This window comes from Chenopodium album, chromosome 15, assembly GCF_948465745.1.
Source record: "Chenopodium album chromosome 15, dcCheAlbu1.1, whole genome shotgun sequence".
In the NCBI taxonomy this organism is placed as follows: domain Eukaryota; kingdom Viridiplantae; phylum Streptophyta; class Magnoliopsida; order Caryophyllales; family Amaranthaceae; genus Chenopodium; species Chenopodium album.
The window spans coordinates 6,819,972-6,847,566 of NC_137848.1; the positions used below are offsets into that span (position 1 = coordinate 6,819,972).

Genomic DNA, 27,595 nt, shown 5'->3' on the forward strand with positions numbered 1-27,595 from the left:
TGTGATATTGGAATGTTATAAGAAAGAACGAGTCCATTTGCTTGAAAACATAGAAAATAGGCATGGTTTTAGCCATATAGGCCAAATTTGGATGATTTTGGATGAGTGAGGGTTGAAAATTGACTTATGTGCTTATTTCTCTTAATTACTATCCTTAGGAACTTAAAAGTATGTGATATTGGAATGTTATAAGAAAGAACGAGTTCATTTGCTTGAAAACTTAGAAAATAGGCATGGTTTTAGCCATATAGGCAAAATTTTGATAATTTTCAATGAGTTAGGGTTGAAAATTGACATTTGTGCTTATTTCTCTTAATTTCTATCCTTAGGCACTTAAAAGTATGTGATATTGGAATGTTATAAGAAAGAACGAGTCCATTTGCTTGAAAACATAGAAAATAGGCATGGTTTTAGCCATATAGGCCAAATTTGGATGATTTTGGATGAGTGAGGGTTGAAAATTGACTTATGTGCTTATTTATCTTAATTTCTATCCTTAGGCACTTAAAAGCAATTGATATTGGAATGTTAGAAGAAACAAACCTTACATTTGCTTGAAAACTTAGAAAATAGGCATGGTTTTAGCCATATAGGCCAAATTTGGATGATTTTGGAGGAGTGAGGGTTGAAAATTGACATATGTGCTTATTTCTCTTAATTTCTATCCTTAGGCACTTAAAAGCAATTGATATTGGAATGTTAGAAGAAAGAACGAGTCCATTTGCTTGAAAACTTAGAAAATAGGCATGGTTTTAGCCATATAGGCCAAATTTGGATGATTTTGGAGGAGTGAGGGTTGAAAATTGACATATGTGCTTATTTCTCTTAATTTCTATCCTTAGGCACTAAAAAGCAATTTATATTGGAATGTTAGAAGAAAGAACGAGTCCATTTGCTTGAAAACTTAGAAAATAGGCATGGTTTTAGCCATATAGGCCAAATTTGGATGATTTTGGATGAGTGAGGGTTGAAAATTGACATATGTGCTTATTTCTCTTAATTTCTATCCTAGGCACTTAAAAGCAATTGATATTGGAATCTTAGAAGAAAGAACGAGTCCATTTGCTTGAAAACTTAGAAAATAGGCATGGTTTTAGCCATATAGGCAAAATTTTGATAATTTTCGATGAGTTAGGGTTGAAAATTGACATTTGTGCTTATTTCTCTTAATTTCTATCCATAGGACTTGGCCAAAGTGCAGAGCTCTACTATGGCAAACAGGGTCGAGGTTCCTGTTCTTCACAGCAATACACGCCGTCTGTCATTTCTCAAATGCAAGACCAGATGGAACACAGAGTGCAAACTCTCCAAACTCAAATGGAAGCCCGAATGGCTGAAATGGAGAGGAGATACAAGGAGAGTTTCGATGAGATGATGAGTCGTCTCAACAACAACGACTCATGTTCCACCATTCATCCTCAGCATCGAGACCCTAGGAACGACCCGGGTGGTGGTGGAGCAGGCCAGGGTTTCCAGGCGATTGCGTAGCTTAGCTTTAGTCTAGCATAGAATCACTCTAACCTAGCTTTTGTTTGGTATAGATACCAAAATGTAGACTATCTTTTGTACTAGGACATAATTATTATATATATATATGTACATAACCCTAATTTCGTAGGGCGGTAATTAATTTTTTAAAAACAACAATTTTAGGACTCAATATTTATTTATTTTTTTTTGTCGATTTATCATTAAAAAAATTCAGGTTTGAAAATGCAGAAAATTACAAAAATTTGTTTTGGGCTGGAAATACAATTTGCGACGGAATATTTCGTCGTAATTTACATATTTGCGACGGAATTTTCCCTCGCAAAATATAATTTGCGACGGAATTTTCCCTCGCAAAATATGATTTACGAAGGAATTTTCCATCGTACAAATATACATTGCGACGGAAAATTCCGTCGTAAATTAAATTTTGCGACGGAAAATTCCGTCGCAAATCATATTTTGCGAGGGAAAATTCCGTCGCAAATTATATTTTGCGAGGGAAAATTCCGTCGCAAATTATATTGTGCGAGGGAAAATTCCGTCGTAATGTAGCTTTGCGACGGAACTTTTCCGTCGCAAATTTGCGACGGAACTTCATCAAAGGCCAATTCCAAGTCCGACGATATTATTTCCGTCGTAAATTTGGTTTACGACGGAATTTCCGTCGTAAAATGGCCATTTTCCTACAAAGGGTTTTCCGATAACCATTTACGACGGAATTCCGTTGTAAACCAACTTTACGACGGAATTTACATAGTTTACGACGAACTTTTTCCGTCACAATTAAGGTGTTTTCTAGTAGTGGCACATAGTCAGCCAAAGTTTAGGGACTATATATATTTTCTGCTAAAGATTAAGGGCCTGCATGCTTACATGGACAATTTCAGTTGCAACAAAATGACAGCTTGAAGTTTAGGGGGTTTACATTTAATTCCGAAGGAATGTAACAGTAAAATGAATAAATAAATAAAAAAAAATCCAAAAAAAAAAAAAAATTAGTCTTAAACATTTCAAAATTGGTTAGATAAAATGTTGTTTGTAGCCATTAAAACCATCAGAAAATTAAGCAAAAATCCTTTAAAAAAAAAAAAAAAAACTACAACTGCTGCAATGAAGAAGGAAGTTCCTGGCAAGGTATCTACAATAAAATTAGGAATTAAGGTAATTAGTAGTTGTTCGATTTTAGAAGATTTAAACAATAATAATATGTTTGTTGATGACAGGAAATGTCTAGACTTAGCAGTGGATCTAGTGGAAGTGGTCAAAGGTGTCATTGTGAGTTTCGCTATCTTCTTTTGCTCGAAGGATTCACCAAATTTCCAGCCAGACATTAGTAAAAATGGAGTAATTGAGTTTGAATTGTGGGTTTTTTTTGGTAACCTTCTAGAGGGATATTATATACGTAGTAGTGTCCCTCTGATTATCCTGCCAATGAACTCACTCGTATTTGGGAAATAGAGAACCCAAACGCTTCGTTTTGATTATGTGGTTATTCGTTGCGCCACGTGTATCCCTCAATCCCTAAACTTTAATATGTAATCATGACATACGCCACCTAAGTCTAATAGTCCCTAAACTATTTTTCTCTATTAATTAAATGCCAACTCATACCCAAAAGATCCCTGAACTTTGGAAAAAAAAGTTATTTAAATTTTTGCCACATGGGCAATTTAATCCCTAAACTATGATGACTCATTTTTTTTCCCACCGGAAAAGTAAGGTAAGGGTAGTGGAGGGACCAATTTGCTTCATTTGAAAGATGAGGGACCAAATTGTTCCAAATACTAAAGTTGAAGGACCGTATTTTAGCTTAACTCATTTAAAGAGTGGAATGGGAACTCTTAAATATGTAGCAAAATATATATTATTTAAAGATATAGTTCAATATATTGGTAGATAACGCGATTGATAACCCAATCATCGACATTAATAATGTACTAATAAAATAACTTTAATCGCCAGATTAAATTTTATGTGATTAAAGCAAGAATTTTTATGATACATTTTTGGTGTAGCGAGAGTTATGCATGCAAACAGGACAAGTACGTAATCAATAATATATATATGATATTTGAAGGTTTTTTTTTTTTTAAATTTTTTTTTTTTTTAATGAAATAAGTGCACATGTTGTGTTTGAAATGAAAGCTACTAATAACAAATAAGAAGATATGGCTATGGATTAGCACAAGACATGGAGAAGGAAAAGGAATCTCTACTTATATACTTAGACTAGCTAGTAAATTAGGGTGTACAAGTTATACTTTCATCAAGGAGCTACTGTTTGGTCTTTACAATGTTTAGTTATATATCCATTTCTTAATCGAATGAACTAAGACTTAGCTTTCAGAGAGCTTAGTGTACGTATTGGACCACGTACGTACGTGTTGTGTCCCTCCTTCTTCTTCTTCTTTGTTTTTTTTTTTTTAAAAAAGGTCCGTATATTATGTATCTTTTCTTAATTTATACTTGCATAGTTGCATTATAATACAAGAATGATAGACACAAAAATACTTGTACAAGTATATTGAGGGTGAAAGGAAAGAAAAAAAGATGCATAGCATTACATACAAATTAGACAATGTAATTATGTAATCATCTAATTGAAACACAAACTAGAAAACTAACGAAATAGAAAACTGACAAAATTATAACATTATTTTTCATCAACAAATTAAATTACAATTGACAAAATTGTAACATTACTTTTCATCAACAAAACACTTATAAAATCAAAAGAGATTCAATTTAAAATTAATTGATGATAAAAGATCAACTCATACACTTATAAGCTAGTCCGATCTTGTTCTTTGATGTAGGACAAGACACTCACATACATGTGGCTTGTTAATGTAATATGATCAACAGTATCCCTATCAGCTAACATGTAACCTATCTAACTTTGGCTCTGATACCATGTAAAGTTAAATACGTCTAAACTGCACTATTTGTTAATTAAATTAAATGTACCCTAATTGCATATATTACGTATACATTTATCCGTTTGAAATTTCCATTAGCAGATGATTGGCAATGGATCCATTATATTAGTCACATCTGTTTTCAATATAGATATTCTATCTCAACTCGATCATATTTCACCACCATCTATAACCACTGTAAGAATGAATTGTCGATCTCAAGCAAAAGTATTGCCATCAAATTATGGATACATTTATAAGTTATGACTGTTGTGAAGCCTTTCAACTTCAGTTTCGCATGAAAGTTTTGGTGAGAATTGAAGTAGTAGTCATATTCTGATATTCATTGTATAGTATGTAAGTAGTAGCATGCAGCAGAACCTAATAAATATGATTAGCCCAACGCTAAAAATTTGGTATGAAAAGGACCTATGCGATGTTTACGTACAAATATCATCACTAAATTGTCATTTTCACTTACAGTATCATATGTAAGTTGTTGACGCACGAAGTTACTTCTTCAAAGTTCTTTTAATGGCTACTCTTTAAGTCATTATCCTATTAATTTGTACATGTGCTATTTATTTTTTTGCATGCATTATAGTTGACTGTTGTTTGCATGTTATATGTTCATCTAGATCGATAAACATTGCAATTGAGTATATAAGTATATAAAGTATAAATGTATAAGCATATATCTATCAATTTATCATATGCTTTGTTTCCATGTGTCTTGGTTGTCAACAATAAACCATTTTCGCGGTTGCCAAATTATGAGAACTATTACCATTTATGATTTATCATTAAAAATAATCTCATATTTCACGCTCTTAAGAAAATAGATCATATTTATACATGTTGAAAGTAATGCTCAAAATTAGGGTACGGTGATATATATAGTGGATTAGTAGTACTTAAATATAGAGATCGACATCAGACATGATTAGTTTATGATGTTAATTACTCCGTAGTTTAACAAACTAATATCAAGCAATCCAATTATCGTCTAGTAAATCAATGAAATGAAAATTTCAACTTGTATATGTAATAGCTTTGAAATTCTTGCAATATTTCATAGTAACTTAAGTTTTACTAGCTACCTCTATTAGGTGATTTATTAACCGTTGATTTATGTATAGACTTTATTAAAAAAAATATTTTGATTAACTTATTTTAAAGATCAGTCGACAATATCGTTCATAATTAACATGCAACAAACCTGATTGATTCTCTAGTTGTTATTTTGCTTCTCAATTGCAGATCAGAGTTGCCTCCTTATTTTTTGTATGAAATGTCATTCATATACTTAACATTTTATTCCTACAATTACTGAAAACACAAATTTTTACCAAGATCGTCTAAGGTGGATGTATATTCTTAATTTTTGGAGACTTTCTTGTTTAGTCCAAAGAGTTTTTGAACAAGTAACACTATTTTAAAGGTAGGTTGTAGGTAACACTACTTAGGTAGGGGTTTTTTTTTTTTCTTTCTTTTTTTTCCTTTTTTTTTCAAGTTTTTTAAGACTAAGCTAGCTATAGATGTCAACGACGAAAGATGATAATTAACCTCAAGTGTTGAACACCACAAAAAACTTTAACTGACTCTCCATTAACTTTGTGCTTGTGCTATACGCGCTTCATAGGCGCCGGAATCTCGATGTTTTTGGATGCATAATATGGGAGTATTCTGCAAAATATAGCTGTGATGGTAGCGGTTAGCTGTATTAGTAGTTGTTAACTGTGGTAGTAGCTATTAGCTGTGAAAATAGATAATTTAGGTATGAGTGTTCAATGAAGTAGCGGTTGACTAACTGTTACATACAAATTCAATATTTTATTTCCTAAAACTATAGGTTGAATTTTCAACAGCTGCCTCTAACTCTGAAAGCAAATGTTTCTAACTCTTAGAGCGTATTCGACGCTAGCTTTTGAGTAGCTTTTAGTCAAACCACTGTTTAACAAAAAATATGAGTACTTGAGAATGTAGTAGTTGGGGTAGCTTTTAGTAGTAGAGGTAACTTTTATCAAAAGTTAGAAATATTAGCTTTTGAAATTAGAGGTAGCTTTTGAGGTAACTGTTGAAAATTTAATCTACAGTTTTAAAAATGAAATATTGAATTTTACATGTAATAGTTAGTTAACTCCTATTTTACCAAACACTCATACCTAAATTATTTATCTTAACAGCTAACATCTTGTTGACAGCTAACAACTACTTTTACAGCTAACAACTACCTTCACAGTTATGTTTTGCCAAAGATGCCCTTAATAAAAGTTACTTCCATCCCTAAAAGCTACCCTAACCACTACATTACAAAACACTCTTATTTTTTGTTAAGTTGTGAACTAAAAGCTAATGTCGAACACGTCAATAATAGTTTTATTAGATGGGTTCATTGTAAGTCTTTTATCAATAGACCTTCTCTTCACCACCCAGCCCAAATAATAACCTGACGAGTAAACATTGACCCATACCATAAGTCCATAACAAAACAGCATGGAAAGTCATCAAAGGTTCATTCAGGTCCGATTCCGGTCCAGGTTCAATTTTGCGCACCCCTAAAAGCCAAGTTAGAGCCCGTCACTGATGCATACTGAACTCTGAAAGCCTGAAAACTGGGCGTAGAGGAGAGAGAAATTTGAGCAATGGCGAGTGTTTGTGGAAGAGCAAGACAAGCCCTACAGTCTTCTTCTGTCTCAGCTACACGAAACGCCCTTTCCAAACTTTGCCGTTCCAATTCTTCTTCTTTTTCTGGGGCTTCTAAATTTCCTGCCTTTACTTCCTCTTCTAACCCCCGTTCTTTCCAGAAGCTTTTCACTTCTTCTAGGTAATTTTGTTTTTTTTTTTTTTTTTTTTTTTTGTTTTTTTTTTTTTTTTTTTTTTGGCTTTAACTGTATTAATTTTGGTTTTATGTTATGTTCATTCGAATTTAATGCCGAATTCATAAAATTGGTTGATTTCCTGTTGTAATTTGATGGCTTATTATTACCATTTGTGTGATTTGTATGTGTTTTTCAAGATTGCTTTTTTTTTTTTTTTTTTTTTTTTTGTTGATTATTGTTTATTGTGATTTCTATAATTTAAAAATTGTAATCTGGGGTTGAAGTTAGGATGCTTGATTGCTTATTAGAATTGTAATTGTATCAAGGGTAATTGTTTTTTTTTTTGTGAATATTATTGATTGTTGGGTTTTCTGTGCATTTACAAGTTTCATTTGTTAGGTTATCATTGTGAATTACCAATTTTATGACATATTGATTGTTTTATGAACCTAATACGTAGGCACATTTTCTCCATCTCTGATCCTTTTGTGTAGATTTTTTGCTTCTATGTAGCGGAAATTTTGTGCAATGCTATTTAAGTGTTACTTAATTGATGATTAAAGTTTTTGTTGAGGGTAAATTGAATTATGCGCTAATCTAATGACTAAGCAGATATAGGATTTCGGTGGAGTTGGGTTTTGTTGAATCATTATATGCAGATATAGGATAATTGATATTTAAGTGTTGCTTAATTGATGTTTGGACTTTTTGTTGTGGGTTAATCATGTCCTAATCAAATGACCCTGTGGATATAGGATTCCGGTGGAGTTGGGTTGTGCCGTATCATTGATGCCTTTGCATAGTGCTACTGCTTCTGCCTTGTTCAATTCCTTGCTATCACTACATGCACAGAGCTGGGGTTGTCTTTCTGAAGGTAAATTTCTCAGCAGCACACTCTTATTTGTATTAGTAGTTTGTTCATAAGATTAGTCTATGTTTTAATATGTTTTTGATTTTGATTGTAGCTGTTATAAAGATGGGTTGTCAGTGTTGTTACTATATGATATGTGGTTTACAATAGGTTTTCACCTTGTAAATGAGAGTACTATAGTATACCTTTAAATTGATAATAGACAATTCTTGATCTGAGCTTTTCTGCATTAATAGCGCTTTTATTGATTATAGTCAAATATCGTCTTGGTAAGTCCGAAGTCTCTGAACTCTAAATACCCTGTGAGTGCTATCATTCAAAAACTGGGAATATAGGTCCTTCCCTGAAATACGCATAATTTCTAAGCCTCATGGTCTCATGGGTATAATATGGTGGTTAAAGAATTTCTCTTTTACACTTAGAGGTGATTTTTGCGCGTATGGGTCTGTTGGTGTAGAACTAAATGTCTCTGGGGTAGCCCGGTAGGGTTAATGACTATGTTTTTAATTTTTAACCAATTAGCTTGATTAGGGTCTGTTAAATGTCCCATAGAGTGGCCTGATATTAGTGATATGATTATAGTTGCATTTTTAAGTCTGAAATTCGAGGGATCTCCAGAGTGAGTTTGGATTAAAAGCTTCAGTTGATATGCTTGTCTGAGATTAATCATCATGTACTTGGTACTTAATTTGATATCTCTCTGAGGTATTAACTGATGCCTGATTATTAGAGGAAACAATGAGCAGCTCTTTCTATTGATTAATAGTGGCGGACCTGGAGTTTGTTCAATAGCTAGTGGAATCAAAAGCACAAAGATGCTAGCTTTTTACTCCCGCATCCGGATCTCAGCATGTCTTGATCCATCCTTTGCTTTGGAGACCGTTGGTCTTGAAAGGGCTTTTCTTTCTTCTGTGGCTTGTGTTGCTTGATGCTGGGCTAAGTGTTACTAGGTGCTAGTGAGGGTAGAAACTCCAAAAGCAGAATTTTTGGTTTCTCTCTATTTTTCCTGACATTACATGTTGTGGCTGTAGGGAGAGAGAGGTGCTAACAGAGGCAATATCTACAAGTCTACAATAGTTATTAGCCAATATGATATCTACACCGAGCCTGTCCGTCATCTGGAAACATGCTGTGTCATTGTTTTATGTTATTATAATTCTCTTCCCTTGGTCAACTGCTTTGGGTTTCATTAAGTAATTATGAATTTTGACTTTCAATGGGCTTGATCGTGACAGTTTAATTTCATGGAATCAAAACCCAATGACCCAACTGTGTAATATTAATTGCTGCTGTCGCATTATTATTTCATGCCTTTCACCTTTAGGATGGATAGTATACACACTTTTTACTTTCTGTAGTTGAACTTCGCATTTGGTAGCATACTTCTTGGTACCAGAAAACATATTATCAAATTAGGCATTATCTCTGAGGCTGTGGTGAGAGCGGAGCTACTTTGGGTGGGGTATTGAAAGCCTTTTCAACTATATGCTGTGATGAAAGTGTTTTTAACCACCTTTTGTGATGAAAGACTTTTTAATCAAATTTTTTGTGATTTTTCTAGGGCTGATAGCTTGTCATGGATAGTCTATAACTAGACAACAGATGTGTTGCTGTCCCCCTTCCCCTGCTTAACCTATTATGATTGTTGCTTGGATATTCGAAAATCGACTCTCAATTTACCTTGAAGAAGATTATATATACGTAGTACATAACTTTAGCCTCTTCTTGTGCTGGGATAGGAGTTTCCATGGAAATAGCAGATATATAGCTACTTCAGGTTGGGTTTGGCTCTAATCTGTTAGGGTTGTCTAATGAGTTGAATCTGGAAGGTATACCTAGGTCTGATGAGGTACAGTTTAGATGTTAGTTTTGATACTTTAAAAGTTTAATCATGGACACTTGTAATATCAAAACAAGAAGAAAATCCAACTGATTTACGCAACATGAAATTCTGATTGGAACGCACACTAATTTTGAATATTGTCTGTGTGTTTATGAAGTAGTATTGATCTCATTTGTTTAACACTTGAGACATTGTTTTCAAATTAGAAATTAGGAAACTCCACTAAAGAAAGTAAATACTTTTTACTTCTGCTTGAAAATCAGATAAAATGCAGCGGAAAAGCATATTATTTCTACAAATTCATTTTGTAGTTTGTACTGACCATTTTACTTGTTGCTCAAGTATTATAGGAGGACCTCTGTTTTTAATTAGGCTCATGGAGCATCTTTATTTGTGTAATTACTGCTAAGTTTTGTACTTTTACATTCCCCTGCCTACTATCTCCCCCTCACCCCAAAACTCCAAAATCTTACAAAAAGGATAAAGATAATGTAGACAAAAGAAAGCAAATCTGAAACTCAATGCCATTTGTTTTAGTTATTTTTATTTCTTCCCTTGGATGGTACATTTCTGTGTTTAGCATAAACTCTTTTCCTATCTCTGGTGACAGGGTTTGCTACTCCTCTATAGCAAGGCCTTCAATTTGAATCCAGTAGCGGACATGGTGGATGTATGAATTGGCGTCTTTTTAGTTAGACCACACTTTTGGATGACAAAGCGAGAAGGTTAATCATATATTTTTGAGATTTTGAATTTTAATACAATCTGAACCTGGTGTTTGCCAGCAGGCTGCTTGTTAGCACTGAATTTTGGAGAAAGACTTCAATCATGTAAAGATTTGGTTTTTTCACATTCTTAAATTTCTCAAAATAATTTCAGTGAAAAACTAAAAACATAATCTGTAATCATTTTAGTGCTGAGTGTTGTTTTAAAAGCTTTTGCTCAGCTTCCCCTCCCAGCAGGTTATTTATGTGCATCACATGTATTGATGCCAAGCTGAGGGCTGCCTCCTGTATTTAGTGCAGGCAAAGCTATTAACGAGCTTTTTGAGATTGAATATCAAATCCATAAAGGTCAGATTATAGTGAGCAGTGTTAATGCACACGTAAGGTACTTCTTTCGAAAAAAAATGGACTCGATCCAGATTCTTGGATTTAGCACCTGATACTTGATCTTTTCTAAACCTAATACTCGAAAATCGTAATAGTCATGAAGCGTAAGTACAGACCAATAAAAATTCTCGTCAAAAAAAAAAAAAAAAAAAAAAAAAAAAAAAAAAGAAGACCAATAAAAATTGGTCCTGATCCGTGCAGGAAGTATTGCACTGCTGTATGAATGTACGATAGGCTTGAGAATCCATGTACTAATTGATGTATTGATCTGTCTGAGAATCTCCTCTCCCTAGTTGGAGTGTTGCTAATCTGTTATTTCTCTACTTAATTAATTAATATTGGATTTGGCCAGTGATTGACTTAATCCTTTTAATTTGGAAAGGGGGTAGATGAACAAAGATTTTACCTAAATTAGGCTCATAACAAATCAACAAAGTTTGCTTTGCTAGACTTTTTGCCAACTATTGTATTTGACATATTCTGTAATTCTGTATGCTAAGAATTATTTGAAGAGACTATTTTTCAATTAGTTTAATAAACGTGGTTAGTTGTCTAAAACCTGTTCAATATAAAAATTCTAATTGTGTGGTTGACATAACCTAAACATATTTCTTCTCAACGACTTATCAAGTTAGCAGGCATATGTATACCATTTCCATTCCGTTGACATTCACTGATTCTTGCAATGGATAAGGATGGTCATGTTTTTGTTAGACTTACTTCATAATGAATCTATATTATTGCTTCTAGTTCAAAACGGTATTTACTAACATGGTAGACATGGTATCGACACCCCGTGTTCAAAATTCTACCTCTAACATTTTGGCATAACAAATAGGTTAGTCATAACATAATAACTACACTTTTTTATTGGTACAAATTACACATCTATCGTGGATCGTTTTATTATATTTCTATGTGGTGAGAACCATCGAAGTCTGAAAGAAGTAACAAAAATATATTATAATTTTATTTTTTTTTTACTAATCTAGCTGTCATTCACACTAATTACAATTTTTTTTTTTTGTTTATATTACTCCAAGTCACAAAATAATTAAAGTAAAGAAAGATAAAATTACTACACATTTTTCAGTGCACATCGTAAGTGGGATTACTTTTCCCTAATTAGAACCTAAGCAAAGTCAAAATAAACCCAAAGCTCAACAAACTCACATTAGCAGCTCCATTTTAATAATTCAAATACAATCATGACCCGAAACCCTCTCACCGCTCGACATGTGACCGTTGCGGCAACGTTCTAAAACCATTTTTAAATTTACTCACGCTCTCTTTTTCTCTCTCATCTGCCTTCTTTACCGTTACTCTCACCACCTAATTCATCTTCCCCAACAAAAAGAAAAAAAAAAAAAAAAAACAAAAAAACAAAAAAACAAAAAACAAAAATTTTACTACTTTTGTCACCATTAACGTAAACTTTTAATCCTCTGAAAACCCCTAATTTTTTATAGATCATTTGAATAACAGATTTTCTAAAACCCCAAATTTTCGATTTTTCTAAAAAATCTCAAAAACCCATCTTTGATTTGCCCTGTTTCTTGATTAAATTCTTCAATTTAGCACTCTAAATTGGGAATTAAACCTTAAAGCTTTCTAATTTAAGGCATACTTTGATCAATTCTTTAGTTTCTTGGTTGAAGAATGGCAACATTAGCACCAGGGGTTCTAGTAAAACTTCTTGATGGTTTAAAAACAGGGGTGAAACCCACGGGCGAGCACCGGAGCTCACTTCTTCAGGTGACCGATATTGTACCGGCCGAGCTCGATGAGAAGAATCTATGGCCTAAACATGGATTCTACATCAAAGTATCCGATTCTTCACATTCCATCTATGTCAGCCTACCTTATGAGCAAGATGATCTTGTTTTAAGCAATAAAATGCAGCTTGGTCAGTTCATTTATGTGGAGAAATTGGAGCCTGGATCGCCTGTTCCGGTAGCGAAAGGCGCTAAACCGATACCGGGTAGACACCCTTTTATGGGTACTCCGGAACCCTTGATGGGTCTTAGAGGAAAGAAAGAAAAAACTGAGCAAAAAGTGAGGATCAATGGAACTCCAAGAAGAGGTTCTTGGGAATTGAATCAAAGTAATGGGTTTGATGGAAATATAATTACTTCTCCAAAGTTAAAACCTGTTCCTTTAGATTTTGATCAATGTACTCCAATGAAAGAAAAGGGTAGTGCAGTAAAATTTCATCCTCCTCCAATGTCTCCTATGGTTAGGTCAGTAAAAATGGTAAAAGATCATTGTAATTCAGGAATTAGGGCTTCTGTTGGGGGTAATTTGCTGTCTTCAAAGTTTGATTCAAGGGGTGAAAGTCCTGGTTTGGTCAGGAAAAGTTGTGTGACACCCACTACTTTGAAGTTTCCAAGGAGTAAAAGCGTCAATGAAAGAGGGCCAAAGAATACTTCCACTCCTAATATATCTGTAGGTACATTGCTCTTTCGAGTTTAGTGTTATGTTGCGTATCGTTGTTTGTTTTCAATTTTCGTGTTTTCGATTTTATATGTTATGTGATAAAACTAAAACTTACAACGATATCGAATGGACCCGTAAAATGTTGGGTATGTGAGATATATAAATGTGCTAATTGCTGATAAATTGGTTGTAATTATGCAGAATAAGAAAAGTTGTACACCTCCACCAAGTCTAAGGAGAGATGGGGGTTGTGTAAATTCAGCAGTGAATGTGCAGAATTCTTCCAATTCAAAGGCAACCCCACAACAGTTACAATCACAATCTAGTAACCCAACCTTTAATTCTAACAGTGGCACAAGTTTATCAGTAAATTTACCAGGAAAGCTTGCTATGCTTGGCAAAGTAAGTTTAATTTTGATCTTTAATTGTTGATTGAGGTGAACAATTTGTATAGGTCTGACTGTTTTTGCTGTGTCTTTTTTTGCATATCAGGAAGCCGTTCAGCAGAGAGAACGAGCTCAAAAGATTGCGTTTGAGGCGTTAAGACAGTCTACCGCGACAGACAATGTTGTCCGCTGCCTCAAGTAAGAATCACACTGATTTTGTTCTCCGTTGCTCAAAATTAGTTGTCACATTATCCTAACCCCTTGTATAGTGATTGTACGGAATGATAATTTATGACATTAAATTAGTACTCCCAAGTCCCTTTGCCCGGAATTAGTTGTTATATTGTCCTAACCCTTGGTGATTATATGGAATAATATTTATGATAGATTGCTAGTGGTGTTATTTCTATTTCAGTCTTATTCCTATAATTGGTAGTGGCATTTTAGGAAATAGGAGAGTACTTCTTCTAAATTTGGAGTGTTAATTTCAATATTGATCATGCATCAATAACATACTTCATGTAAATAAACAAAGACTAAATGTTAAGGGCTTGTTTTGCAGGATGTTTTCGAATTTGAGCAAATCAGCAAAGGCAGATGCACCAGCAGCCTGCTTTGATCAGTTTTTGGAATTTCAAAATCAAATTACACAAGCAGTGACTGATATGGTGTCCATTCAAGCAGCTGCTTCCACCCTCGAAACCAAATTAGAAACGAAAGAAGACGGTCCAATCTTACACGAAATAACACATAATTCAATGGACCGATTCCACGACAATGAACCAAACAGCACCTCTAAGAGAAGATTAGCCTTGTACAAGTCCATTGCATCATTTCCTGAAAGGGTGAGTGAAATTCAGAAACCAAGTAACAATGGGAGGGTCTTAAGGTCACATTCAAAACCGAGTTTGGATAAGAAAGGAGAATGCAATAACGTCGAAAATGATGAAAACAAGCAGCCTGGTGCAGATTCAGGGTGCTTAAGCAGCATGATCAAGCTGTGTAAGCAGATAGAATCAGAAGCTGGGAGTTGGTTTATGGAGTTTATAGAGAAGGCACTTGAAATGGGATTGAAGAAATCGAAAAGCAAATCTGATGCTGATGTTAGAAAAGTTCCTCAAGCACTTATCCTTAAGGTTATGAACTGGGTTGAGGTTGAGCAAAGTGATTCGAGCAAGAGGCCAGTTCATCCTAAGGCTTCTCAAATTGCAAGGAAATTGAGAATCAAAGTGAAGAACCCTTAATTCTTTGTAATGGTTGGGATTCTATTCATTGCATATTGTTATATGATTCGATTCAATGGTATTGAAATTATGATCATTCTTTTATTTGTTGTAGATCAATTTGGTGATTTTAGATTGTAACATGAGATCAATTGTTGATTAGTGTTTAAAGTGTACTTGTGTGTTGTAGGAGTTCAGATGACAATGAACTTCTGTCATGCCTAAAGGAACTTGGCCCAGTTGGACCTTCTTTGTAATACTAACACTATTAAGGAGTTGATTATTGATTGTCAATATGGTTTGTTCTGCTTAGTAAATTGTTGGTTTGATAATTTTAGGTGAATTAGAGTTATCATTTTTTTATTGACTGTCTTAGAGTTGATCCTAGTGAGTATTTTCATATTTGATACAAAAGTAAATGTTATTAAAAAAAAAAAAAAAAAAAAACCTAGATACTACTCGGTCATATTAGTTCATACTTAAAGTATAGATTAATGAGGAGGTGTCATAAAAGTTTTCAAAGATTGACTCTAAAATATTACATTGGCCTTGTTTGGTAAAGGCCCTGTTTGGGAATTAGCGAAAGCTGATTACATTAGCTGGTTTGACCAGCTGGTTGTATTAGCTTGTTTGACTAGCTGATTGTATTAACCTGTTTGTATAAAGTTGTTTGGTAAAATTAGCTGATTAGATAGAGTTGTTTTGTTAGTTGAACATATTAAATGACAATTTTAGACATTGATATTTTTTTTGAGGGCATTGACATTGTAAATTAGAGTAGCTTTTTAGTATAAGATTGTCATTTGACAACCATATCTCAATCAGCTAATATGAAAAAGCTCTATTTTTTAGCCTTTTCAAATTAGCTGATTTGCCCCAATCAGCTCTTTAAATAAGCTCTTTACCAAACAACCAAATTAGATGATTTTTGTAGTCAAACCTCTAACTTGGTCAAATAAGCTCATTTTTGGTTAAAACTCTAATTACCAAACATGGCCAAAGAGGTTTTTGGAAAACTTTTAGCTTATCAAGCCATATTAGAGGTTTTATAATTTAAAAAAGCTTATTCGGGTGTTTACCCAATTGGTAAATGACTTGTGAAAAGAGTTCAAATAACTCTTTCAGTTGAAGCTCATTATGGCCTTGTTTGGTAAAGTGCTTTTTGAAAATCTTTTACCTTATTGAACAATTAGAGATTTGACCATTTTTAAAAGCTAATTTTGGTGTTTGGTTAATAGTTTATTAAAAGAGCTTTTGAGGTCAAAAAGCTCTTTTTAGAATAAGCTCTTTATTATAAGAGCTTATTGAACAATTAGCAAATTGAATAAAGAAGAGAAAGGATGTGAACATAGAAAAATCTCTTTATAAGAGCTTTTTAAAATTGGCTTATTGAATAATTAGCTATTTTTAGTATTAAATAAAATGAAACAGCTAACAACATATATCTATTTATCAAACACCTTTATACAATCAACTATTTACAATCATCTAGTCAAATCATCTAATATATTAGTTAGTCAAACACTCAAACTAGTTAATACAATCAACTATATCAACCAGCTAACAACTAATTTACAAACAAGGCTTATACATTAATGTAATTAATAATGTTACTCCATTGATTGTACATACCAACTCCCATAATCATTCATCTTTAGCCGTCCGACTTTTGCATACCAATGATGCGTAGCTAAGAGCCTAAGATTTTACCATTAGCGTGTTTAAATACTTTGTGAAGGAGGTTTTCGTTTAATCTTGTAAATTGGGTTTCAAGATCAGAATCGAAATTGTTAAGTTGTTTATCTTGATCCTTGATTTATTTATTTATTTATTTATTTTTGGGCAGTGGGTTGTTTAGTGGAGTGTTTAAATTCTTTGGCAGTGGATTTTGGGTGCGGGTTTAGGGGTGGCTATGGATTCTGTGGGCGGTTGCATAGTGTTCGGTGGGTTAGGGGTGGCTTAGTGGTGTGGTGGAGGACTTGGTGGTCAGTGACTCAGTGGTTCAGGGGTGGTCATTGGATGTTGGGTGTTTTTTAACTATTGATTAAAGCTGAAATTTTTTAATTAATTAAGTTAGAACCAATGAGGATAGGAACTTGTACAATTGACTTATTGAATAGGTTACCACTAGGTTAGAATCCGTGCGATGCACAGTTTATATAAAACCTATTTTTAATTTATACATTAATATAATAAATCGTTATTATGGTCATTTATTAGTGTGCTATTTAAAATTGTTTCAATTTCCTACAATAAATTGATAGGTTTTAGTTGTAAGATAGAAGCTTCTAATATTTAAATAAGATAAGATAGCTCTACAAAAAAAAAAAAAAAAAAAAAAAAATCATTACATTTAGGTGAAATTTTTTTTTATTAAAAGACGACACGTGAGCAATGGTGACATCAGCATCTTTTGTTTTAGTAATGGTCACCATTCATGTTAAGAAATAGATCCCTCGCCACTCCTTTTTATTTTTTATTTAAAAGTCAATTAATTAATTCCCCAAGAGATTATATTTAGAAAAAAAAGTCAGAGTCGCATCTGGCCGCCCATAAAGAAAAAGGACACGTGGAAGGCAAAAAAAAGAAAGTTTATATTTAAAAAAATCCCACTCACCGACTTTCGGAAATCGCGTGAAAATTCCAGAAAGCGCGTCAAATATAGAAACCTTAACCGCCTCATCCACCCTATAAATAACCCCCAACCCACCTCTTCTTCATAATCTTTTTTATGCTCTGTATTTTGCTTCGTTTTCTGCCTTCGTCTTTCTCCGCTTTTTTTCTGCCTAGCTATTTTTGCGTTTATCGTCTTGCGTAATTTATGATGGGGATTCTGTTTTATTTGAATTGATGATTGTAGGGTTTTGATCGTTTTCTTTGTTGATTGTTGCTGCTTCTTTTGGATTGATCGGTATAAATATTTGCGGGATTTGTGATCGTGTGGTTGAGGATTCAATTTCGCTGAAGAACTAGGGTTTGATTTGATTTAATTTTAATTATCAATTTCTACGCTTATCTACGAATTCGGTCGTTTCTTTTCTATGATTGTGATCCTGCAGTTGCTTCTTGGAGGTTGATTTATCGGTGATCAAGTAGGTTTTTTTTTTCTTTTTGGTTGATTTCATTGCCGAATTTCGTTGAAGGTTTGCGCTTATTTTGATGCTTGATCAGAAGTGCTGATTGGTTACCAAATTTTTCGAATTAGGGGTTTTGGTTGGTTTTTGTAGAGCATGCAATAAATCGGTCTTCAATTAGGTTGGTGGTTGATTTTGTTTCCGAAGATCGTCATAAAGGTTTGCGCTAATTGATTGGTCTGTTGAGTTGGTTGATTACCAATTTTTTCGAATTAGGTATTTTTTGGGTTTGATTTTTGTTGAGCATGCAGTTGCGTATTCGCTTTTGATTTATCGGTGACCAAGTTGCCTGAATATAAAGGTTTGGGTTGTCAATTGAGGTTTGATCTATCGCGCTGATTGATTATCAATTTTTTCGAATTTGAGGTTATTTGTTGAATTATTGTTGATTTCGTTTCCCAATATTATCTCAAAGGTTTGCCGTTTTGACTAGTTCAGAATTATTGGTGTTCTTGTCGCATAATATTTTGCAGATTTTCGGACAATCTAGCTGTCGCTGTGAAATACTAATTATCACCAAAAATTATCCACAAACCTAGATAATTTGGGTAAAAGTATAAATTTCTATATAACAAATTTGATTTTGAAGTAGTTGGACTTGATATTGATTAAATTATTGATTAATTCCTAAGATTATTATTATTATTGCTTAGTGACTAATTTGATTAACTAGTTGATACCAAGAGTTACAAGGAAAAAAATTACATTGCGAGGAGGACTCAATGGTTGGGTATTTGATTGAGGTTTGAGGTTGATTTATTGTTCCAATTTTTCTGTCTTGCCTTGTTTGCTGTTAAATTATTAGTGATCTAGTAGGTTGTTATTTGCTGAAAGGTTTGGAGATTTCTATTTATTTGTGGTTGCTTCTTGGCAGTTGAATTATTGGTGATCAAGTTGTTGTACTACTCTGAAAAGGTTTGTGCTAATTTGGTGTCCTGATTTGCTCAAAGGTTTTAACTTCTTTATTTTGCTTGTTGTTCCTTTAGCTCTTGCAGATGTTTTGTGTAGGTTTATGCTTACTTGCTTAGTGCTTGAATCGTTAAGTAGCTTATTTGTTGATTTCATTGCCGAATTTCTTCAAAGGTTTGTGCTTATTGATGATTAATCAGGACTTCAGGAGTGCTGATGGGTAACCAATTTTTTTGGATTAGGGTTCTTTAGTTTGATTTTTGTAGAGCATTCAGTTGTTATTGGAAGTTGAATAATCGTTATCAAGTACGCTGTTTGTTGATTTCGTTGATCATTAAAGAGGTTTGCGCTATTTGATATGCTTGATCATTTGAGTTGATTGATTATCAGTTTTTTCGTATTCGGTTTTTTGTTTGGTTTGATTCTGTTTGAGCATGCAGTTGCTTATTGGCTGTTGAATAATTTTGCGCTGTTTGATGCTTGAAGTTGAGCTGATTGATTTACCAAATTTTTCGAATTAGGGTTTTTTTTGGTTTGATTCTTGTTGAGCATGCAGTTGCTTGTTGGCTGTTGAATAATTGGTGATCAAGTTGGCTGAATAAAAAGGTTTGGGTTAATCAAGGTTTGATCTATCGCGCTGATTGATTATAAAATTCTTGGAGTTTAGGGTGTTTGGTTTGATTTTTGATTATCGGAAAGGCTTGCAGGTATTGGTGTTTGATCTTTAGAGCTGTTTTGATTTGACGTTTTGTCCGTTGCTGCACTGTTCTTTGTTTCATAAAAGTGTTGCAGAGTTATGGGCAGCTACTTTTGCAGTTTTTGGACAATCATGCTGTTGTGATTATTACCAGTTATCACCAAAAATTGTCCACAAACCTATCTTGACCAAAAAAAATTGGGTAAACGTATAAATTTCTATATAACTAATCTGATTTGTAGTAATTTGACTTGGTATTAATTAATTTCTGATTAGTGATTAATTTTTATGAATATTATTATTGTTAGTGGTGCTTTTTAGTGACTAAAATGTCTAACTACCCTGACACCGAGACTTGCAAAGAAAAAATTGCCTTGCGGTGAGGACAGAATGGATGGCTATATGATCAAGTAGGTGGTTGTTATAATCAGTTAATTTATTGGTGGAATTTCCTTTGCCTGATCAAGTAGGTGGTTGTTATTTGCTATAAGGTTTGCTTATTACTGGATATTTCTTTTTATTTGGTCATGTGGTTATTTCTTGACAGTTGAAATGTTGATGATCAAGTTGGTGTTGTAATATTCTTTAAGGTTTGTGCTAATTTGGTTTCATGATTTGCTTAAAGGTTTTGGCTTCTTTATTCTGCTTGTAGTCACTTTAGCTCGTGCAGATGTTTTGTGTGTGTTTAGCTTAATTGCTTTCGGCCACCCAAAGTCTTGTGAATTTGTTACTCATGTCATGATGAAGTGATGGGCCTGATTGTGTACAGTAGTAGGGTGTCATTGTGTACTTGTAGATTGATTACTGAACATTTGATGATGGTGTGGTTGAGGTTCTTGGTTCCTTGAGTTTGGATGTGGGACTCTGATGTTTGTCAACTTCAGTCTTATGATGGTTAAATTGGAATTCTGTTTGCAGTATGCTGTTGCTGTTATGTCTTCTATTCTTGTTTGATCATGGACCTAATTTGCTGCTGCTTATGGATTGGTCAGTATAGTATCTGTATTTAATTTCTATGAATTTCTCCAAGTTATGTTTTTTTTCTTATTTATGATCATTAGCATCCAGTTGCTTCTTGGTGTTAGAATCCTCAGTGATCAAGTATGTTTTTTTGTTGATTTCGTTGCCAAATTTTGTCAAAGGTTTGCCCTTATTGATGCTTGATCCACTTGGGTAACCATTTTTTTTGGAATTAGGGTTTTTTGGTTTGATTTTTGTAGAGCATGCTTATTGGAAGTTGAATAATCGTTATTCAAGTAAGTTGTTTGTTGATTTCGTTGATCATCAAAGAGGTTTGTGCTATTTGACGCTTGATCATTTGAGCTGATTGAATACCAATTTTTTTGAATTAGGTTTTTCTGGTTTGATTTGTGTTGAGCATGCAGTTGCATATTGGCTTTTGAAGAATCGTTGATCAAGTTGGCTCTATATAATAGGTTTTGAGCTATTTGATGCCTGCCCAGTTTAGTTAATTGATTAACACATTTTTTCGAATTAGGGTATCTTTTGGTTTGATTCTTGTTGAGCTTGCAGTTGCTTATTAGCGGTTGATTAATCGGGTGATCAAGTTGGCTGAATAAAAACGTTTATGTTAATTGAGGTTTGATCTATTGCGTTGATTGATTAAATATTTCTTCGAATTTGGGGTTTTTGGTTTAATTTTTGAAGTTTGGCATGACGAAGATGTTCAGAAAGGTTTGCTGGATTGGTGTTCGATCTCTAAGAGTGGTTTCGATTTTTAGTTTTGACTATTGCTGTGTTGTCTCTTGTCGTAAATTTTTTTGCAGTTTTTCAGATAATCAAGCTGTTGCTGTGAAAGACGATTACCAAAAATTACCCTCAAACCTTTATCAACCAAAAATTTTGGGTAAAAGTTTAATTATTATATAACAAATTTGATTATGAAGTAGTTTGACTTTATAATTTATTATTGATTAGTGATTAATTGTTAGGAATATTATTATTGCTTAGTGCTTTTCAGTGACTAATTTGGTTGACTACCTGATAACTGAACCATGCAAAGAAAGTTTTTCGTTGCGCCGATGAGGATTGAATGGTTGGTATTTGATTGGAGTCTGAGGTTTGTAATCTTCATCGTTAATTGTTTATTGTTGGAATTTTTTTTGTCTCGACTTGCTTCTTTGCGGTTAAAATATTAGTGATCAATTTCGTTGTTGCAATATGTTCAATTGTTTGCTTATTGTTGGCGATTTTGTTCTGTTTGGTCATGTAGTTGCTTCTTGGCGGTTGAATTAATGGTGATCAAGTTTGTGTTGCGATTTGGTTAGAGGTTTGCGCTAAAATATTTTGATACACAATACTTGGAGATTGATTTCTTGTTGAACATCTGATGATGGTGTATGGTTGATGTTAAATTTTATAAGCAAATGGTTCTGTTTTAAGGTTTTTTTTTTTTTTTTTTTTTTTTTTTTTTTTTTTTTGGGGTCTCCTGTACAACTGTTTGATCATAGACCTAATTTGCTACATTTGTGAGGCTGAATACTGTAAATGACTTTTGTATGTACCTTGGAAGTTAAGAAGTGGTTCTAATTTTGATGGTGTTCTGCTGGTATTGGGTTTATTTCTTGATGCTTATATGCAATCTTTATTTGTTGTTTATTGTGTCAATTGTTTCTTCTATGAAGCATTTGGTCCAAGGTGGTATAGTGCACTGCAGGTATGTAAGTGCTATCCTGGTAGTGCTTCTCTTGGAGATTTTGTTGTTAATTATTATTTACTTAAAATCAAGTCATGGAATCTCTTGGTCCATTATATCAGCAAAAATTGCACTTCAAACTTCTGAGACAAGCTAAGGAACCTTTCCTTGCGACTTTACACCCGTTAGTCTTCTTTAGGTATTTATTTATCATGGGGGTAATGTCTTGAATTGTTATTTTGTTGTGATGGATATGGATATCACCTCAGTGTTGCACGCTTGCTGGAGATTACAATGATTCGTTTCTACTGTGTTATCTACAGCTAGTATGGCATTAGGAAAATTCAATTGTTAAGTATTTCTTTTTTGTGAGTGAATTAGTTTCAGCTTCCTGGTATGTGTGCTTATCCTTATAATGACCATTTATTTATTTACTTTAAAATTTGTTGTTATTGTGATTTTTTTTGCAATTAGCTTGTGGTGTGAAGCATTTGGCAGTTCTCATGGTCAGTGATGGTTGGTAAGAGATGATTTAAGGTGTAGGCTGTAGAACCAGTTTCTTAGCCTGCTAATGTCCTCGTGACTCCTAGTATGCTTCATGATTCATTTAATTGTTTGCTCGAGTCATTTTTTTATTTTTTTTTGTATGTTTTTAATTGCATAGTTCTATGTAGTTTTAGAGTTGATAACTTGGAAGTGGAGAACTTTGTTTGTTTTTCTTGCAGACACTGCACTATTTGGTAGAATTGATGGTTTGATACACTTTACGAAAGCAGTCAGGTTTTGCTTGTGCTTTGATGGTTTTAAGATGTGTGGTATTTTGCATCTCAGAAGTGCCTGCGTTTGCTTGTGATTACACAGATTGATTTCTACTCTTTCCAAGTGGTGGTATTGGATTTATTTCTTGAATGCTAACATTGTGTTGGGACACTTTTTTTTGTTTATTTTTTTTTTGTCAATTTCTAATTTCTGCATTCTGATGTGGTGATATGCGCTTGTTGTCTCTCTTTGATTTTAACTTACGTGGTATTAGCTTGTGTTGTGAAGCATTAGGTGTAAGTTGAAGTGGTATAGTGCATTGCAGATTTAAGTGTTTTTCAGGTAGACTCCTCCTTTTGAAGGTGGTAGTGTTATTCGTGTACCACGATGTCTTTTGGCTTGCTCTAAATTTATTTTTTTCCTTGAGAGAGGGGGGGGGGGGGTAAATAATGTTATTGGTTTGGGGACCTCATGACATATTTGGTGATGTATTTTTGTTATGTGTTTTGTTTATAATTGGTTTGTTGTGAAGCATTTGGCAGTACTCATAGTCGGTGGTGATTGATTATAGGTATCCAAGTGTAGAGGTAGTTGCTTTTCTTGATGCCTTTTCTTTAGTCCTTGACTCCTTGAATTCTACATAGATTTGCTTGGCTTACATATTATTAGTGTTTTGTATATGTCCAACTGAACAATTTTATGTTAATAAATTTTCCTGTTTGCCCTTTTTTTGTATGTGTGCGCGTGTGTTAATAAATGCAGAGTTTTGTGGTTTGTTTCTAGTGCAGATACCACACTTTATGGTAGAATTTGATGGTGTTTCTTTTATGCTTGGTAATATTTCAATTTGGCTGTATGCCTTTATTTTTTGTTTTTTTTTTGTTTTTTTGTTTTTTTTTTTTTTCCTTAATTCTATTATTTTAGTTTTAAATTTTATGTTCGCATAGTTTTATGAGATTGCTGGAGTTGAGTGATTTGGAAGTGGAGAATTTTGTTGTTTGTTTATTCTTGCAGATTTACAGTCTTAAGTTTCGGATAATCTGATTCCTTCTTCACATCTGTGGTGACCTGTATTCTTCCTATTAACAATTGTCTTACTTTTGCAATTGCACCTAAATGGCAAAAAAGAATTGACAAAGTTCTATTATTTATTTATTAATTATTATTTATATAATTTATTATTTATTTATGATGTATTGTTCATTGTTCATTATTCATTATCTATTATTAGTTCTACTATTTATTTGCTAATTAATTATTATTTATTATTTATATAATTTATTATTTTTTAATTATGTATTGTTTATTGTTTATTATTTATTGCTTATTATTTATTATTTATTTATTATTTATTATTTATACTGTTCCTTTGCTTCTTGATGTTGAATTATTGGTGTTCCAGTAGGTTTGCTGCTCTTGTAACTGATAATTGTTGCAGTTCAGGGGTATTGACTTTAACAATGGCAGCAAAAACTAATTACTTTGACAAGCACTCGTTCCCTTTGCAGGATGTTAGTTTACCTTCAGTTCTTTTTAGTTTGAACCAAACCTGCTTTTAATTTCTTCTTTTATTCCTGGATAGGGAATTGGTGGATGAGCAATTTTGATGTAGCCAAAAAATCCCTTTTCCTTCTTTTGTAAGTAGGTTAAGTCTGCTGGAAAGATTTGGAAATAGGTTTTTGGTATATTATATTGATCTATTGAGCTGTTTGATTAGGTTAGGTGGTTCTTTCATTTTGCTGCTCAATTTGTTGTGCTGCTTGTAGTCATAAATTTTTGCTGAGGCTTTCTTATCCTGCTGCTTCATGTTGGCCTTGCAGAGCTTTCCCTTGCTTCTATGATGATTGAGTAAATATAATGAATGATTCACTTGTTAAAGTTCAGCTCTGCTTTGACGCTTTGACATTGACATTGGATTCACTTGTTAAGAGGCCTGATGGTGATTGTAGTGGGGTCCAACCGTCCCAACTGTTTTTGTTTTAGGCACAATATCTTGTGGTGAGGTCAGTTGTTTTTATTTTTAGTTTTAGGCCTGATGGTGATTGATGTGCTAATGATTACATGTTCATCATTCTTATCTTCTGGTTTGAAGGCCTGTCCTGTAGTGGTGGTAGTACACATGTGACATGTTTAGTTTTTTCTCTCTTGAACTACATTTTCCTCTACGTTAGGTTCATTCTTTTTGTATCCATGTCTAGGTGGGAGTTGCAAGGTATGACTAGGTTTTCGCATCAACATTTTTGGCTGTATGAGCTGGTTAATCTGGTATCTTCATTTTTGTTTCGATGCAGCCAATTCACTTGTATCTGTAGATTTCTGTGTTTCCATCTATTTAAAAGATTATGTTGTGCTTGATTTTTTTGGCAGGAAGTACTCTCTTGATTGGATAGTGTTCTCTTAAATATAGCTAGCTGTATCACTGTATGGGCCATATTCCTCTTTTGTCGTCCCTTCTGTTTCAGGTTCTGGTGATTTTGTATTTGTGTTCTGTTCCTGTGATGCACCTCCTCACATTACATTAGATAACTGTGCTTAATATTAATTCTTTGACGTTATGGAGTTCTCTTCCTGAATGTTTCCAAGCAGTTATGATTTAATTTTACCTTTTGTTGTTTCTGCTGCTCAAACCTCTTCTGGTGCAACTACCTAGTGTACTGTACTGTACTTCATTCAGCATGTGTAATGCTTCAGCCTTAAGGTTCATGCTTCATCTTATGATTTAATAGGTTCAGGTTCTTCTCTTTTTTTTTTTTTTTTTTTGGGGTACTTGGGTTGATGCTTGTAGCTTTGATGATCTGTGGTACTGACGTTGGTTTGGCATTGCCTTGGGATTTTATGAAACTGAAGGTTGGAGTTATTCTGAACTCTATCATGGATGTATCCTTTGTTCCTGACAGTGTCAACTAGTTTGCGGCGCGCCATTAGGTGTCAACATAGCCCCTTTCTTGTCATTTAAAAATGTAGTGAGTTTCTAATCCTTACTTGGATTTGTTTCTCGCCAGCTTCTTTTGGTGTTACAGGGGCTGGAGTTCTCAATGGCATGCATCATTCTTTAGGTGCGTGCTTGTAGATTATGGCTTCTTGTACTCGGGTTAATGGATTTTGCATAACGTTGTGCACTTGTGCTGATGACTTCTAATGAGCTTGCACATTTTGGGTTTATGTTGCTCTAGTTTTTTATTATTTGGTGTAACACTGTGACTACTGGAGATTCACATTTGATGATGATATTTTTATGTTCAATTAATCTTACGGCCTTGGTGATATCAGGGTCATGTTCTATTGGATTGGGTTTAAATTTGTTGGGAAGTTTTAGGTGAAAGGTGGATCCTCAGGTTGTTGCAATCATGCATTTCGGAAGATGTGTTGGAAAGAATTTTGTACATGAAAGGTTTATTTCTCTGTTACTTTCTGTTGGGGGAAGGTAAAATGACTTGGGGTATTGGTTTGTTTATGTTGATATGAAGATTTTCGCAGCTCGAAGGAGGAAAAGCACAGAGTTCTGCTTCTGGTTTTATGTTGGACTTTTGTCTGCCGTCCCCATATTGTCTTCATTGTGCATGCTATTGTTATAGTTACTTTTGTCACTGGTCTTAGTTACTACTGCAGCAGTGTGTTTGTAGGCATGAAGTGCTGGCTTTTGCTTTTCTTTTGGGAGTTGATTTATGATTGAACAAGGGGATGTCTGCTGAAAAGGGAGGAGTTCCTGGTAAAATTTCTCTGAAGATCTAAATTTGTATGGGTGGCTTGTTTAATAGTTCAGACTCCCCTTTGATATGAAGCATGTCTGCCTAAGGTATTGCACTTTATGAAAATGGTTGATCTTGCAGTGGTCTTTTTTGGATTCGAGTTAATGGGATCTGTATGCACTATTACTTTTTCATTGGTCTTCTATGAAGTCTGGGTTTGAGTTGACACTTGAAAGACAGTTGCTTTTCTCGTTACTACATCGACTTTGCTAGGTGGACATGCATTTGCTAATGCCTGTTTGATGATGCTTCATGGATGTTGATTGTGGTTTAAGTGTTGTTGATTCGGTTTTTGTGCATTTCCTTAAATTAAGCATTTGTCTTTCAGATTTTGTGTTGATCTTGTGGGTTGTCAAACACTTGTCCTAGCTTTAATAAGATGGTGGATTTAGCTCATTTAAGAATATGTTTGTTCCCCATCTGTTGTAGTTTTTTTTTCTCTCTTAGCTGAGCTAGTAATTTCTTGGGCATGCAGCTAATACTTCGTATTGTATCGTTTTTCTATGAGTATATTTTTTGTAAAAAAATATTAAATATTGAGTTTGTTCTGTTTTGTGATATTGATAGTAATGTGTTTGCTGGATGATTC

The 27,595-nt window shown here is 33.8% G+C and overlaps 2 protein-coding genes and 1 long non-coding RNA gene across 4 annotated transcripts; all 3 read left to right on the forward strand.

The window, feature by feature from the left end:
* Window positions 1-6,989: 6,989 nt before the first annotated feature.
* On the forward strand, window positions 6,990-11,227 carry LOC145581744 (uncharacterized). The gene is made up of 3 exons (XM_081638775.1): window positions 6,990-7,236; window positions 7,987-8,105; window positions 10,556-11,227. Exons 1-3 carry the CDS (start codon window positions 7,055-7,057, stop codon window positions 10,573-10,575), a joined length of 321 nt encoding a protein of 106 aa, XP_081494901.1. The 5' UTR covers window positions 6,990-7,054; the 3' UTR covers window positions 10,576-11,227.
* Window positions 11,228-12,448: 1,221 nt separating this feature from the next.
* Window positions 12,449-15,388, forward strand: LOC145581741 (protein CORTICAL MICROTUBULE DISORDERING 4-like). The gene is made up of 4 exons (XM_081638772.1): window positions 12,449-13,502; window positions 13,695-13,895; window positions 13,986-14,077; window positions 14,442-15,388. The coding sequence occupies exons 1-4, from the start codon at window positions 12,717-12,719 to the stop codon at window positions 15,121-15,123; spliced, it is 1,761 nt and encodes a 586-aa protein (XP_081494898.1). The 5' UTR covers window positions 12,449-12,716; the 3' UTR covers window positions 15,124-15,388.
* A 2,537-nt stretch (window positions 15,389-17,925) lies between these two features.
* Window positions 17,926-27,589, forward strand: LOC145582830 (uncharacterized). 2 transcript variants are annotated; one of them, XR_014099948.1, is made up of 3 exons: window positions 17,926-21,709; window positions 21,814-21,922; window positions 22,076-27,589. It is a non-coding gene; the product is annotated as an uncharacterized LOC145582830 (long non-coding RNA). The 2 variants fall into 2 exon arrangements; XR_014099947.1 differs by having other exon boundaries at window positions 21,814-27,589.
* The last annotated feature ends 6 nt before the right edge of the window (window positions 27,590-27,595 follow it).